The sequence below is a fragment of the Alosa pseudoharengus genome, unplaced genomic scaffold (assembly GCF_046254945.1).
Source record: "Alosa pseudoharengus isolate Yale_2024_CS ecotype anadromous, Long Island Sound unplaced genomic scaffold, YU_APseudo_1.1 YU_APseudo_1.1_scf_11, whole genome shotgun sequence".
NCBI lineage: Eukaryota > Metazoa > Chordata > Actinopteri > Clupeiformes > Clupeidae > Alosa > Alosa pseudoharengus.
The window spans coordinates 27,628,202-27,644,830 of NW_027468576.1; the positions used below are offsets into that span (position 1 = coordinate 27,628,202).

The 16,629-nt window shown below is 42.5% G+C and overlaps 1 protein-coding gene across 1 annotated transcript; it reads left to right on the forward strand.

Moving 5' to 3' along the window:
- Positions 1–13,337: 13,337 nt before the first annotated feature.
- cfap144 (cilia and flagella associated protein 144) lies at positions 13,338–14,866 on the forward strand. Its single transcript, XM_076277612.1, has 4 exons — positions 13,338–13,473; positions 13,586–13,645; positions 13,812–13,915; positions 14,641–14,866. The coding sequence occupies exons 1-4, from the start codon at positions 13,338–13,340 to the stop codon at positions 14,752–14,754; spliced, it is 414 nt and encodes a 137-aa protein (XP_076133727.1). The 3' UTR covers positions 14,755–14,866.
- Positions 14,867–16,629: the final 1,763 nt, after the last annotated feature.

Here is a 16,629-nt window from a genome sequence, read left to right on the forward strand (position 1 = left end):
TATCTTGCACGGACTGGAACAGATGTTTGGAGATTCGGTTCACCTGAATAAGATTGTCAAGTCTTGTGTTTCATATCCTAATGCTTTACAGGGTAGTTAAAAAAATGCTTCATAAAATGATAATGTCATGTAAGAATACCACATTATGATTTCTAGTGGAAGTAAAATTGCTCATTTACATACAATTCTCATTAGATGCTTTTAATCCCGACTTCAAAGCGCTGAGTTGAACCTATTTAATAAGCCCGCTCAAATCATTTTGTTTCGGTTGTTTACCAAAGTGGCACAAATAGGGTTTGAGGACAAAAGGACACAAATCAGTGTCTTTGAAAGAGATATTTGTGTCTGCCGTACAGGGGAGGTGTACCCTGGAGCGGAAGCAGTGGAACATTTCCATATATGCTGGCCATGCAAGCGGCAGTGAGATCTGCAGGGGGCTTTTGTTGTAGTTTATTTTCGAAAGCTTCACACTCCGCTGTAGCCCCGCTGGCCGTTGAAATGGTGTCATTTAAGTTGAGCGGGCCTCCACCCGCCTCCCCCACCCTCTTCTCCCTTTCGTCCGCGAGGCCTGGTAATTATTTTGATTTCCTGAGGCGGCTCGTTTTGCATGTCTCTCCGGCACCTCAGTGTTTGCTTTGGGCCCAACTTTGAGCTCGGAGAACAGCTCGGCTTTATTTTTGGTTTCTTTTTACCACGGATCTGACCGGTTTGGGTCTCTGGAGTTGGATTATATCATCAGATGTGCAGCATAATTTTGACAGAGCCCTGAATGAAAGTAACTAAAAAAGTATCTTATAAAGGGTATCTTTTGGTCTTTGGGTTTTTTTTTTTTTTTGTCTTTTATGGTGAAAAACAAATCACTCTAAACCATTCAACTAAAACAATATCAAGTCATTCTGAAAAACAGATTCTGAGAATTCAGATTTGATCCTAAATGCCGCTTCAATGGCTTTAAGAAAAACCAATGAAGTGATGATATCCAGCAGAGCTAACAGCCCTAGTGTTCAACTACCTTGTGTCTGTAACACACATAAAAACAGACATGTGGATGCAGTGTTGCACACTGCCTTCTCTTCACAACATATAAGGAATGCACTGAAATGTGCACAAGAGATGCAAGGAAAACTATACCTCTCCTTCATGGCATCCCAAACAAACAAGTCTTGTCAACAGCCTAAGAGCCACTTCCTCTCAGGTGTTGAGGACTGAAGCTCTGTAATTTGGCTGTCATTACTTTATTTAACCACCGAGTTTTCACAAGAGCCAAAATCACAGCCACAGCTATTTGCAAATATGCAGGCAAATCACTTAAGCCCTCTCATTTAGCCCTTGCCTGTTCTATTTGGTAAGTATGTTTTCACTACCATTTAAAAATGCAAGTGTGACTTTCTCCGAAAATATTTTCCCCAAATGTATCCAATTAACACAATGGTCTTTGGAAGGTGGTTGGTATTTTGTCAGGCTCATTTTCATTCAGTGGAATATTCTACTCTACCGGGTAGGTGTAAGGTTAGAGTGAAACATGAACACTTTAAAGATGAATGTCCTGACCCTTCCATTTGTCTTTTTGGATTGTTGTGACTACATTCTGGTAGACATTGTTGGTTTTCTGTCAAAAGAATTGGATTTTATATAATCAAACCATCTTTTCTCTTGTACAGAGCGGTGCACTGGAGAACACTGGAGCCTCTGGAGTTGATCAAGGCTTGATTGTCAGCATGCGTGTCAGCAGAGACGCCTACTGTCACATCCCACAACACACAAACACACAGAGAGACATACACAAAGAGATACAGAGAAAGAGATGCACACAGTTAGAAACAAAGATATACACACAAACACCCTACAATATCTTGACCGCATCACTGCTCTGACGTGGCCCATGCCAATCTTTGTGTTTTGTTTGTATGTTCACAACTTTACCCTCCTTGATGTGTGCCACTGATGTTATCCCACTCCACTCCTCTTCACTGTACATACAAGTCTCACTGTCTCCACAGCAGAACCCAGATGTGCTACACTGGCTCATGTACATGGTGGGATGGTTCACTGATATGTTAGCAAGAGGTTGAACGTGTGAAAAGGTCCATGTGACCCTATCAAAATGTTTAAGATTCTCTTAACTGCTCAAAACTGAACAAAGCTGGCTCAGTAGCAATGTATATATCCTCTCAACGTTTAGACTTTTCATACTCAAATGTTTGTGATTTTACCAAGTGGATGTCATGTAAACTGTGGACTATTTTTCATTGAATATCACAGGGAGCGGATTGAGTGCCCTACAGACACAGCGTTTTCTCAGACTGGTACAGAAAGATGGATCGCTGCCCACCTTCCTGTCTAAAACTAAACAAGTGCTTCACTCCTGCAGTTTGCTTTTCACGCTCTTGCCAAAGCCAGTCAACACTTCCTGTTCTATAAAAGACATACATATGTCGACAGATCGCACAGGAATGCAAGCTTTCCCACGCTTTGGCAGTAAAGGCTATTTTCCATTTCAGCAAATCATGTTAAAATCATTACAGACTAATATACTAATCCAGCTGACAGTTTAATGTGCTGCTTATGTTAAGATGTACAGTCACATCTTTCAGTTTTGATTGTTTCATCAAAGCTAGGATCTTTGCTTCTATATCTATGTGTGTGTGTGTGTGCCTTTTTAGTCTTCAAAAAGTTCTTCAGAAAATGTCACTTAAATGAACATGTCCTTCAGTGCTAGAGAAAGCTCGAGACACCTTTGTTTCAACACGTATCCATTACTGTCGGAGTGACTGTCAGGCTGAATTAGCCCTCTCACCATGGGATCAAGCAATTAATGGGGAGCTAACGAGCTGCTGTTTGTCTTTGTGTTGAACCTGCAGCTGTTCAGGAGGGACCTGGCAGTGCCGCCGCAGACTGGCAGCTCAAGGAGGGGGCAAGGGGGCCCACCTCCGGAAGCCTGGCGAATTGGCCCCTGGACACCTCGGGTTTCACATCAAGGGCATTTCAATTTGCTCCCAGCTCTCGTTTAGAAAGAATAGGAGACAAGTAATGGAGGAGCTCGTGCCTAGAGCAGAGCAGAGCAAAGGGGAACTCCTGCTGCTGAAAGGTCTGTCAGAGACCAAGGGGATGTAAGAATGAGAGAGAGAGAGAGAGAGAGAGAGGAGGGAGAAGAGTGTGTATATAAGAAGCAAGTGAAGAGTGACTATGTGAACAGAGAAAGTGTGATGACTAAATGTGGGTGACAGATTGAAGGGGGGTGGGGGTGTGCAAAGAGAACGTGTGCGCAGCAGGGAAGAGAAAGAATGAGAGGGTGAAAGACGCAGAAGGACAAGAGTCGATCTGAATTGAGAACGCTGGGATAGTGCACTGATTACAAAAAAGCCCAAAGACTAATAAAAAGCCCAAGATTAGACAGCTCATGAAATCACAATGAGCCTAATGTGAAGTGTGATCAGTGCACAGGTTTCCCCTGGGGGTCTCTGGCGGTCAGCTAAATGAGACGCAGCGGGCCTCTAGCCGGTGATTTCCCATTACGCACTTCCCACTCACTCAGGGAAACTCATCAGCTGGAAACACCTGCATCACTCCGTAATTAGCGACCTTTGGAGCGCACGCTCGTCTGCACCACACGTCATTACCGAGGCACACTGTTCATCAACGGCCATCTTCAGGACTCGCTAATGCTTCACCTTGAGGTGAAGTACACGGCTGACTGTCTCAGGGGAGCATGTGTCAGTAAAGAACGCTGGGAAAAGGTTGTCTCATCATGGCGTGGATACCTAAGGAATGGACAGAGGGGAGCTTAACATTTGCAACATTTATGCATGGTATATTTTTGAAACTCCTAAAATAATACACAACAAAATCTAAAATGTTTATAAGAAAGGTTAGTGACACCTTATATTGCAGGGTTGCTGTTACCAGATTGAGTAAAAAGGAAAACGCGAGATGCTAACACTTACATGTGCACATGTTAAGATTGTTTGATTACAGATGTAATAACTGACAATTACTGTCCCGTTGCACAATGCCAATTAGTGTGTCACACTGTAACAAGGGTACCATGATGTGAATAAAACAGCACACTTGCACATTTTCTGAACAATATTAGACCCATTTACTTTTTATTATACTGCATATGGGGGCCTTTTAAAGACGGAATATAGCAATTAGATATCTCTGTAATACCATATCCCCAATGGATTGCATCATCTTTATGTCTGTATGCATTGTAAATTTGCATGGTAAATTTCACATTAAATTCAATCTCATGTTCTTTGCTCGGTTCCATGAGGAGCGTGCCCAGTCGGATGTGAAAGACACGCACTTGAGGTTTTAAGAGGCAAAGCCAGGCGGAGAACATGCCGGAGCACAAGAGGGCCACTTGAGCCGAGTGTTTCACAAAGCCGGGCCCCTGAGTCAGTGTAACCCGATCGGCCAGCGAGTCGGACGGGAATGACAGGGGATGCCGCAGACGCTCTTAAAGCCGGGGAATATGGCATGAGAAAAGGGGCGGCTCAGGCCTTTGTTGGTCTTATCTGTGGGTTGGCACTGTCGCCACCTCAGTTTGGGATCTGTCTAGCTGTCTCTCAGCTCTCAGTAAAAGTCCAGACACAGACACACGCATCATCCTGACGAATCCTGAAAGATAGAGATTCGGTGTTTCACAGGCCAAGGCATGCAAGTCAGCCATCAACGGGATCTGCCTTTGTGTGCGATTTAAAAATAACACACTACACCTAAAAAAGGTATTCCATTTTCATAAACTCTGACCATAGCAATTCAATGAGAAATACCAATGAAGAGGTCAAGCTGCTTCACGTCCAGTTAAATTGACAAAACTATCCATGAAAATCACCTCGGATTGATTTTAACATTTCAAGTACGTTTTAATCAATGGACCGGAAAGCGAAGCTTAAGCCGATTTACGTGCCAGGCGGCCGGGGTTTGCCTCTGTGCCCGCTGGCATTGTTCGGCACGACCACCGCACAGCACACATAAATCCAGCTCGACTTGCCGTCATGCCGCACGGCGAAATATCGCAGCTTACCCTGCACCGTGTTAACTGCCAGCTCGCAGGGCTGTTTTTACTAACACTTTAAACAGACAGTTTGTCAGAGGATGCTCTGCTAATGTTATTGCCAGGTGTGAAGTGTGATGATTGCGTGTTGGCAGCCGTCACAGGCGCCCTGGAACTGGCCTGTGACCAGAGATCTATGTCGGTGAGAAAGTGAGAGAGAGAGAGAGAGAGAGAGAGAGGCAGAAGAAGAAGGAGGGAGGAAGAGAGAGAGAGAGTGACGTGCTTTGATGAGAGTTAAGTGCATTAGCGTGGTGGTCTGGAAAATGGCGGTCAGCATTTCTCGCACTCGGCCGGCCAAAGCCCAGCAGCGGCACGGCCACAGGTCCTGGGAGAAGCATGCGAGGACTGCTCAGCTCTGCTGGTGAATGGCTGGCTTTCATTTTCAGACTTCTCTCCAAGTTGAACCCCCCCCCCTCCAAAAAAAAGACAAGAAATCACACCTTTCATCGACTCTTGTGCTTATGAAAATATAAAAATTGAGGTTCGAGTTGGGTTACAGCTTGAACTGTAAATGTAAATGTGACATACAATGACAGACTGGAGGTCATTCATCCCTAAACGATCCTCTTCTGCAGAGTAGCAGCTCATTGGCTTGCGTTCACCAGCTCTCATGCGTTGGACAGGGTGGCGATGAGAAAGTCAAAAGCATTGAGCTTGGGCCGGGACTCTGTAGCAGTACATCAGACATGCAAATATTGTCCATCTGTGCAATCTGGCAGAAACACTTGAATCTTCATGTAATCCAATCAGCAGCCACCTCAGCCTCTCAGTCTCCAGCTTTGACCCACACGCTGATCCATCACAAAAGAAGGCGGCGGTACTTTGCTGTGAGTTCATTTTTGGAATGCCTGCCAAATTAGCACTGATTACTCCCCCAATTCAACACAAGCTTTTTTTTTTTGTTCTTCTGTTCTGTCACAGATGAGAAACCAAAATGTGCTTTAAACTCTTCAGTGGCTGCAATCATCGAGAGAGGCAAAGCACAGCATGTCTCTCTGAATAGATTTACGCCCTGGAAGCTCAAAAGGGACACGAGATGACAAGAAAACTTGGGGGTCTGGCACTCGGGTTAAGCTGGGATCCCCATCAATCATGACATGACTGGTTTTGAAGGGCGCGCGTTAACAGATAAGCATCCCAAAAATGTGCGATCTTTTAGATAAAATATATAGACCAATAGTCTGTTAACCTCCTCAGACTTCAGAACAATCATGATGAAAAGAAACACACACGTATTGTATGATTTATTCAACAAACACGGCGGGCAGATTGGCTTTGGCAGGTTGCTTTTGGTCTCAGAGGTGAAGCTGCTCGTGCTCAGGATCTAATGAGCTATCTCGGAGTCTCTTTCATCTTAATGGGTACATCAGTCTCAATTTGAACAGCTCCATAAGAATCCAACAGCAGGTGACGCGGCCATCTTTCTTTAGATTAGAGGAGGTTTGACTTATTGGTACTTGAAAAGCATGGTCTTACAGCTTGTGATTCGTGCCATTTAGGCTACTTGTTGTTTGCAGTCCAGAGATGAGATAGGGAAACACATAGTAGGCTACGCTGCTTCAAAGTCAAGCATCAAGCAGGTCATTGAATGTGAAGATAGACATAAAAGTAACAGCTGGAGAGATTGAATGAAAAGCCATCAAAGTTTGATTTGGTTGGTCAGATTTTAAGATGGGATTTGCCGGGATTTTCCAACATTGTGGACAAAGGTCTTGTTGACTGTTATTTACCTGTTCTGTGAAACAATTCAATTTCTGTGTCCTTTCTCATCTCCTTCTCCATCTGTCCATCTCTCCCTCCCTCTCTCTCCCTCTCTCTCTCTCCTACTCTCCCCTTCACACACACACACACACACACACACACACACACACACACACACACACACACAAATACAGACATACCTGGAAGGAGGCCGAGTCACGGCCATGTCCTAACTAATACTCTGCAAACACAGGGCCCGGCTCTCGGAGGAAACCCGACCCCTGCTTTGTCGCTTGGCGTAAGTGGTAGCTGTAGACAGACTTGACATTTAGCTGGCCTGTCACTCAGAGAGAGAGGGCCCTGGAGTTCTGATTTCTCCCAGATTTTAAATAAATGAGGCTGTTTACTTAACACGGCCAGGTTTTAATCATATCCGATGGAGCTTTTAAAAGATTAAACACTTGGCTCTTTTGCACACCAAGTCCTGTCTACAAAACGGGACCCAGAGGTTCTTCGTGCTGGGGAGTGGAGGGGTTAATGACTTTATGCACGCAGCACCTGTTAAATCCTGGGTGATTCACATCACCTAAGCCGAGGTGATTCACCTCTGATTCGTCTGTGAATATTAAGCACTGAAAGCTGTGACTGCATTGCAAAACAAAGACATGCTTCTAAGTGTGTTGACTCCAAAGAGCAAAACTCAGAGTCCATCAAAGCCAGTGACAAATGTATATTATTGCACTGCATGTGTTCCCATGTCACATCACTTCACATTCAACTTGAGCTCACATTTCAGGCTAGCGTCTGTTCAGAGGGCATACATTTTTCTTCCATTTCACGCAGGATGGCGAGGTTTCAGACGTCATTTCTGAGTGAGTGACGACAACAAAGCTACGAGTAGCATTCATGTCTACCGCATTCCTCCGCCAGAGCATTTAAATAGCAGAGACAAAAGACACGGCGATGAGTTGTCCACAGTGAGTAAATGCTTGAAAACCCACCCAAGCGGAGGATGGCTCTTAGGCCGGGTGATTAAGTGCTCTTTAGACTTTCGGTGACTCATGGCCCTCAGGTCACTCTCACCTGTCAAGACACCCCTCACAGCACCCACTCCCCCCCCGCACACAGACCCACTCACCAGGGTATCTGCACATTTTCCAAGTGCAAATTTAAAGACTTTTAAGACCTTTTCAAGACATCTAAATGGAAAAATTAAGACTATACCACGGCAAAAAGATACATGCGACAACTTAAAACTGTTTTATGCAATAGTTTTTTTTCTACTAATTTTAACCCCCACCCCATTTTGAATGTCTACAGAAGTTACCAAATATATTTTGGCGAAAGAAAAATAATTCTGTGTGAATTACCTTCACAGCTATGAATGCCCAATTTTAGGGTCTGGGCTGCTTGCTTTTGAAGCCGGCTGTACATATTTGGTTGTGCTTACTGGCTGAGGCTGACTGTTCTTCACCTGTGTCTGTAGTAGCCTAGGCTACTTGCCTAAGACATGTGCACTGGACTGGATTCCCTTCAATATTTTTTTCAAAGTTAGACTAAGCTATTTAAATATTTTAATAGGCCTACTTTATATAATTTACTATCATCTATTGTCCCATATGCAGCACAGCAAATTAAAGTTAATCCACTGCTTTACATTTTGCATACCAGTTGTATCTAAACCAACCAAAGCTTGACTGAAACATTGTAAAACCATTGACTTGTTTTAAATTAATTAAGAGACAGATCCTCTTGAAAACTGCTGGTTTCATCTCAAGCACGCACATATTATGACATAAAAAAAAATGCGGTTATATTTCACAACTTTTGCGAAGTAGGCCTACTGGGAAACGCTGCCATCAAGCTGCTGGCAGATATTACAGGTATTATAACTTAGACAGATATTTTCTTCCCTAGGCTAGGCCAGCAACACACACTGGAAAGATGCAAACAGATCAAATTAACATGTACAGTATTTCCTCCTGATTGCGAAAACGTTTGATTTCTTTTTCTGTCAGTCCGTGGTTCCTTCATAAATTGCGCAGCAAATTATCAGACGAGTGACAGAAGCACTGCGCATAATTTTACCAGCAGTCTTCGTGTCCATAGTTTGTGAAACGATGCCGTGTCCAAGCAAAGATTCTAGATGCCCAGTGCAACTCTGCGCCGGACAGGACTTTTAAAATCCATGTCCGGCCAAAATTCGAACGTATGCCCACTCTATCGCTAACTTGCTTACCAACTCTTTCTCACGTAGGCTACCTGCGTATGTCTCAGGCCTCGGCTACACCACGAAAACGTCAGGCATATTTGTACATACTGTATTATTACCGTTTTCACACCTTTAACCACACCCGTGAAAAAACATCTTCACTCTGCAACCACTACACTTCCTCCCGCAGACTTATAGTCACTACAATACACAAAACCGATGGAAACATTTGACTCGCTCTCTTGCCCTCGCGCACCCGCTGGCGGTCCCATACGCAAATTTAATACCTCCCTTTTGAAAATTCAAAACATCCCAGCCAATTTAAGACTTTTTTAGGCCTTAAAAACCGAAAGTTGTATTTAAGACTTTTTAAGACTTTTTAAGGATCCGCGGGAACCCTGACTCACACCCCAACCCGTACATTACAGGGTGTGTCAGGGCGGAGAGCCTTCCCTTCCCCCAAACACAGGCCTCTCACAAGAACATGAGAGGAAGCGTCCATGACATGTTACCTCAGTATTACACATGACGATGCGGAGCCAACGTGACAGCCAAGCATGCACTAGCAATGTGTGGAGTGATGGGCTTATTCAGGGGCGATTATTTATTAACCTGTAATAATGCATTTTAACTGCAAATACATTAAATATGACTATGACTGAAAAACAGCCATCTCACAAATCCCTTCACTGCCACAGTAGTTCCGGTCTCAAGAAATATTGATGTCACAACTATGACAAAAGAATAAAAAAAAATTATTAAACTCTGGGATGAGTCCAAACATCAAGGGGAGAGTATACCAAATATTTCTTGCAAACAATAACAGATTATAATTGGAATGTTAATATTGATATAGACTATATTGTTCATTTAAATGCATTAAAGCTCAGTTGTCAGTAGCTTCGGCCCATCATGCGGCACCTTGCCTTTTGGCATGGAGAGCCAAACCCACGCCCAGACACAAGGGGAGACGGTTTTCCTTTAATGTCAGACAGGGGCTTTTCTGGATGCACAGGTAGACTAAAGGTGCTATGATCAGAATCAGGATAAAAGTGATACGAAACCATAAAAGTGAGATTGCCTCATGTTGCATCAACACACATTTGCATTCCGAAGAGACTTGAGAAATAAGAAACCACCAGCGCCGGCTAAAGGTAAGCCCCACCACATTTTTTTATATCTCGATAATGCCCCCAAACTATTAAAAAAGGGCCATTAAGAAAACGAAATAAATAAAAAGTTAGACAAAACTGGAAAATAACCAGTCAATGCGCTCTAGATGACTCCCGCTAACTAGGATGTCAGTGACAGAAAAGCTTTGTGCTGCTGACAACTTCACTAATCTCACATGAATTGCAAAAGGCAGGTGAAGTGGCACATTGTTATGAGAGCATGGAGCATCTACATCCTAGGTTTTAACAACCACTCACCCATGCCACTATCGCTGATACTCCCAGGGACGTGAACCAGGCCTGATGGGAAGCGCGGATGTCGGGGCTGTTGTAGCTGCTTTGTCTGTGTTAAGCGAATCGATGGGGTGTTCAGTAGCTGGGGCCAAGGGCCTGCAGACACTAAAACAGCTCCAGCTCACTGTCCTTCTGCCTGCGTGGATGCTGGACTAATCACATCAGTTAACACACCACCAAGCTCATCAGTCCAGCCGTGCCTGGGCAGTGAGGGAGAGAGAGAGAGAGAGAGAGAGAGAGAGAGAGAGAGAGAGAGAGTAATTAATGAAGATGAGCTATTGCAGTCAGGAAGGTATGTGAAAGGACAAATTAGATTATGATGCTGTCATGGTTAGGCAGTAGGTGGTCGAGCTCTAATACCTTCACTGCTCACTACTGCTCTCCAGTGGTGCAATTACAGAATTACAGACCTGAGACACTGATACTATTAGGTTCTCCACTCTTCTTTATGAATTAAATATTCATATGAGTGACTACTGTGTTATGACTGTTAATTGGAATATCATTATTATCTATTCTGTTATGTAAACAATATGGCATTAAAGAATATTAATGTAAACATTTACAATTAATTTATCTTCTTTTATCTCCAATATTACCCAGTGCTTGTTGGCATAGAAAACCAAAGCATCATTTCAACAACATTTGAAAAAAGACCAATGTGAACACCACATCTCAGTTTCGCCAAGCAAGACTAAACAGTGTGAGATTAGGAGAGGACATGCTAGCGGTGGAAACCCCAATCTGATCTCAGTTCCCATGACGTGTGGTGGCGTCTCGGCCAGGCGGCAGCGGCGGCGGTGCTAGCGCGTGGGAGTGGAGGAGGTTTATCAAAGATAACGATTTGGCAGTCTCCCCTTATTCACCTGTGTTTGGGGGAGAGGGCCACCTCCACCCGCACATTAGGAGACAGGTGGTGATAGCATGGGGCACTTATCACTACCCCACCTCGCCACAGGCAACACACACACACACATAGACACACGATTCTTGCCTTTCACCCCCTGACTGGTGGGCTGCCACATAAGTGATGTATATGAGATACACCATTATCTGGCTTTGTGTGGAGACAATGGGGCGGGCGACGGCATGTTTATATTTCTGACAAGATGGCTGTTCTGGATGACTGCTTGTCACAGACACAGAGGGGGGTAGATGTCACAGGAACAGGGAACTTTCTCACACTGTGCCGCCGGATAACACACAGAAACACAGCCATGTGCAGTTCTCCAACACGTATTTGGATTTCTAACAACAGAGCAGACATTGTGTTGAATTAAATACTTCTGTGAAAGACTGCAGAATAAAAAGAAGTATATTTGTTCATTGCACATCAATAAAATGGTTGAACGGTTGAACGGTTTTACTACTGTAAATAAACAAAAGACTTAGTGAAGAGGCAATTAAGTGTCTACATGGAAAGTTATACTTTCATCACATTCACATCACTACTCATACATTTTTACCTGCACCTGTTAGACTAATACATAATATTTGTCCTGTGATTACCCCAAAAGCTCCTCTATGATTATCCATGAGTGGGTGAGATGGCATATCAAAGTATCAGTGCCTGACTGTTTGTTCTGGGTGGGACTAATGAAAAGGAAAACAGCTGAATTAAACATGACACAATGTTTAATTAGCACGCTAGGCAAGGTGCTTTGCAATTATAATGTGACCTCGTTAGGAAAGGTTAAAAGATGTTGCCCTGGCATGGATTCTGCCTGTTTACACAGAGATAATAATCCATATTTTTTTCTTCGGGTTTGTTTGAGAGACAGTGATTCAGAGTGAGGTTATAGTGTGTAAAAAGAAACAAATGTAGAGGCAGAAATACAGAAATAAAGCCCATCTTCCCTCGGGGTGAAGAAGGGAATCTTCCCTCGTTTGTGCAGTGCACTGGAAAGCACCCCACAAATGCATTCCAGAAAAAGAAACAAAATAGAAAAGCAGGACTTCATCATGACAAAATGGCTTCTGTGATGTTAACTTGGTTGGACACTGTGACAGGACTCTGTGTAAACGAGGTAACTTGACATGATGTGAACCGCACACCCGCACAATTCGCCCCATAGAGCAAACAGCCCTGGGATGAAAAATAAGAGTGTCATAGTGTTCTTTCTTAAAGGGGGGGGGGGTGCAGTATCATTCATGTCCATGAAGGAGCAGACACTTTTCTCTGCAGTAAACCTGTCAACGGCATGCAATTGCATGCTATGACCAAACAATGCACTAACTGAAAAAAAAGAAGATTGAAATGAGTGACTAGGCCTAATGTTTCTAAGGAGAAAAGCTGTGACATGTGAATGCCTACATTTGCTGACTAATCCAAACCAGATCACTAATTATGGCAAAATGTAGCCCGGGATCCGGTTCGCCCTATCAGGACGTATTTTTCCCGATAACCCCCCCCCCCATGTTTGTGCTTTAGACTTCCACATTGATTTATTTAAAAATGGCAATGTGATGCATTTGCATCACAACATTTTCTTAATTTTGTTTAGGCCTAACCAAAGATCCTTAATATCAACCGTCTCTGGCCTAACTGTTAAATTGTCATTTGTTGCCTAGGCTAGAAGAAGAATTGGATTTTTATTCACTCCCCTCATGCTTCGTTGCGAATAGATTTCAAGGAAGGGTATTTCACCATTATAGGCTACATTTTGGACAGACATAAGAGAGCTATGCATGGAAGAAAACAAAGACACCAACACAAAACAGTCTCTAATTATAAATCAGAAGTGTTAGTGCGACCTCTTGTGGTAAAAGATAGCTTGGCCATTTAGAATCTGTTTACCGCTGCTTGGCAACAGGAATCGGAAATCAGATGAGGACAGCTGCTGTGTGATTTCAGCGATTCCGGACTGTTCTGGCGAAAGAGCAATCTTGATTTAACATGGCAGACAAAAAAGCGAAGGAAAAGGATCCCATTGACATCGTTCACCAGAATGCCATCCACGTCGAGACGATTTTGAAAGAAAAAAGATGTCAGAAGCTGTATACAAAGTTCAGCATCAACCCATACAAGAAACGTATGCAAATTACGAGGTTCTTCATTTCCTGAAATTTCTATCAAATGTTTAAATCATGTTAATATTACTTAAATGTAAACATTAACGTCAAATGCTCTGTCTTTTACTTTAGTTCACGTTTTGACGGATAAGCCCATGTCGACGAACACTGACGAGCAGATGGAGGCGGATCGTAAGTAGGCTAGCCTAGCCTAGGCCTTGTTAATGTGATATGAGGCTCAGGAGGCATTTTGCTGAATGAGCCACTCTGAGACTATTATTTGCCACAAACTTTACTTTAACTTTTGTATGATTGCACGACCACATATGTAACACTGACAACAGTTATCTGACTACAGCTACATTCCTAAGGATAATTCATGGAGCGCACCTAGAACCAACGAAGAAGTACACTTACCCAATGACGGAAAGCCAAGAGATTGGCTGGATATCTACTCCTCTGGTAACGTAGGGCTAAAATCAGCATGGTATTATTGTAACCGTATTTTCATGGAGATTAAGATTCTACCATTAGGACATGGTGAGAATGAGTTATTTTCCTGTAATGGTACAGGCCAAAATGTTTCAGCTGTGTACTTGGTTCACCAATAGGACTATGCGATCATGGTGCATCAAAGTATGGAAGGTGGGACATGTCTCAATTCATGTCACATCTTGTCAGTAGCCTTTATAGTGATTAGGTTTCATGAACATCCTTCAACCTGCTTGGGAGATGCCATAAAAAAAACGGTAGGAGTCTGCGTGACGCCTTACAACCTTGACCTTTGACCCCTATGGTCCTGAGTAGCCTACCAAATCAGTCCATCAAGTCCTTATAATGATTAATCAAGGCTCAAGGTATGTTATGTTTGATGAAAATCCTTTACCGGCTCAGGAGATATTGATGAGACATCATGATGTGAACCAATATTGAAGTTGTGGTTCATTGAAAGCTCAATTATTGTACATAATACAAGTATTATACAGTTGTAGGCTCCTGATATTGTTAATCTCCATAAAAATACTGTTCCAATGATACTAAATAGGCCTTTGCTATAACTTCCACCAACCATTTTTCAGACTAATTTGCTTAGACTTGTTGCACACGACACTGATACATTTATAGATTTTATTGAAATGCCTCACAACAAACTAGGTCTCATTTATGCTCTTTGTTCCTCCTCTCAGATCGTGTCTGACCGCAGTGACCGGAGACTCAACTTCCCCCGGCAGAACTCCGAAATCACCAAGTATATGGATGCTGCGTGGCGCCTCAAAGAACAGACCCAAAACCTGCGCTAAAAGTCACACTGCCGACACAAGGAACAGCTACTCTATAAATCAAAGACTGTTGACAGACAACCATGTATTCATGTTATTTCTATTTGCTTACCCTTTAGGTTGAATGTCTCATAATGATAGACAGCCCAAGATAACTTTTTTTTCTTGTTTATGCAAAATAAAATCACAAAGTATAAACCTCTGTCTCACCGAAAGATAACTGTCAGTAAATCGTCTAGTATTAGCAATATTGACTGATCAAAAGGCTACATAAATAATGATCCATATTTTAAAATGTCGTGCCATGACATATGATCAATCACAAGGACCTGAATTATGTGTATGAATTTGTGTCCCAAAATTCAATAACAATCTGCCATCCGCACGCTCAGTATTTATGCGTTTAGTCATGATTTTAGAAGGTTTTAGAGTCCAGTTCAAGGTACTTCTGATTGTTTTTAAAGCTCTTAATGGGCTGGTGCCTAGTTACATCACTGACCCCATACATCTGCACCAAGTCCCCAGATCTCTCAGATCTGCTGACAAAGCTCTTCCCCCGGTCAAGGCTCAAACAAAAAGGTGACAGAGCCTTTGCAGTTGCAGTGCCACGGCTGTGGAACCAACTGCCCCTGGACATTAATGCTCCCTCCATCTTTGTTTAGTCTAGTCTAAGTCTAGGCTCAAAACCCACCTTTTTACCTTATCCTTCCCAGCTTCCTAACCCTCTGTCTGTTGCCCTATCTGTAACTCTGTAGGTCTCCTGTTGTCATTGCTGTTGAGTCATTGTTGCTATTGATCTGTGTCTGTCTGCTGTTGCTGGTCTCATGCTGTAATTAATTGTTTACTTATTTTTACTTTTTTTTTTTGTTTTTTACATTTGTCTGTTTCATTATTTTATTTTGTACAGCACTTTGTGTTTAAATGTGCTATATAAATAAATACATTTTACTTACCTACTATGATACTGGAGGATTACTTTTACTTGTCTTAGTCCATCCATAAAGCCTGGACCACTAGAAAGAAAAGACAATTTCTTAAGATAATGTAATAAAACAGTCCAACCATTCATGTGCTAATCCAATCTCTGTAAATGGACATGTTGGTTACATACAATAGCAATGCCTTCTCATGGGGAAAAAATATTGTAGATATTTTTATATAAGATATTTTGAGTTAAAATAATTATATTTTGCACTCAAGAGGCAGGCAATATAGATTAAGACTAAAAAAATCTTCAACGGGTAAGGTATTCTTTTATTTGTTCTGGTTTGTGATTTTTTTTAGGAACAGAATAGCCTTATGTTGATATGCACTAATGTAACTAGGCTATACATGAAGACAAACCTTGGGCAGCCTACTGTCTAATACAACTCAATCCAGGTTAACCGCTGGAGCCACAATGGTTCCAGGCAGCATAGTTGGTTTGATATCAGTGATTGATTCACACCACTCTATGGATAAAGATTTCCAAAGTTGCCTCAATACATACAAAAGATTGTTTCAATAGTTAAAGTTAATGTTAACTTATTGCCACTGAGTGAGAAGGACATCATACATGAGTTTTATGCCTACTCCTACGTAGTCAGATTTTCCTTTATGTCATTGCATACTGTCATTTTCATTGTGATGAATATAATGATGTGTATTCCATGGCAACAAAACCAACAATGCTGATCCATTCTAATACAACTTCTGTGAACATTCTTGTTCCAGCATTTTCATTCACTTACATAAGGTGAGTTTCTATGTTGGTCCTCCAAAACTGTAAGTAAACCATCAGAAAGAAAATAATGTCTTACAAAATAATCAATACAGTCTTGGAGATATTAATCAGACTTAAAGGCTGACTAATGATCACAAGTCATTTTAAATTGGTTTTCTCCACTTGGCAGTGAA

Coding starts and splice junctions, on each gene's coding strand:
- cfap144 (XM_076277612.1), top strand. CDS start 13,338: ATGGCAGACAAAAAAGCGAAGGAAAAGGATCCCATTGACATCGTTCAC. Junction 13,646..13,811: donor CGAGCAGATGGAGGCGGATC/GTAAGTAGGCTA, acceptor ATCTGACTACAG/CTACATTCCTAAGGATAATT. Junction 13,916..14,640: donor GCTGGATATCTACTCCTCTG/GTAACGTAGGGC, acceptor TCCTCCTCTCAG/ATCGTGTCTGACCGCAGTGA.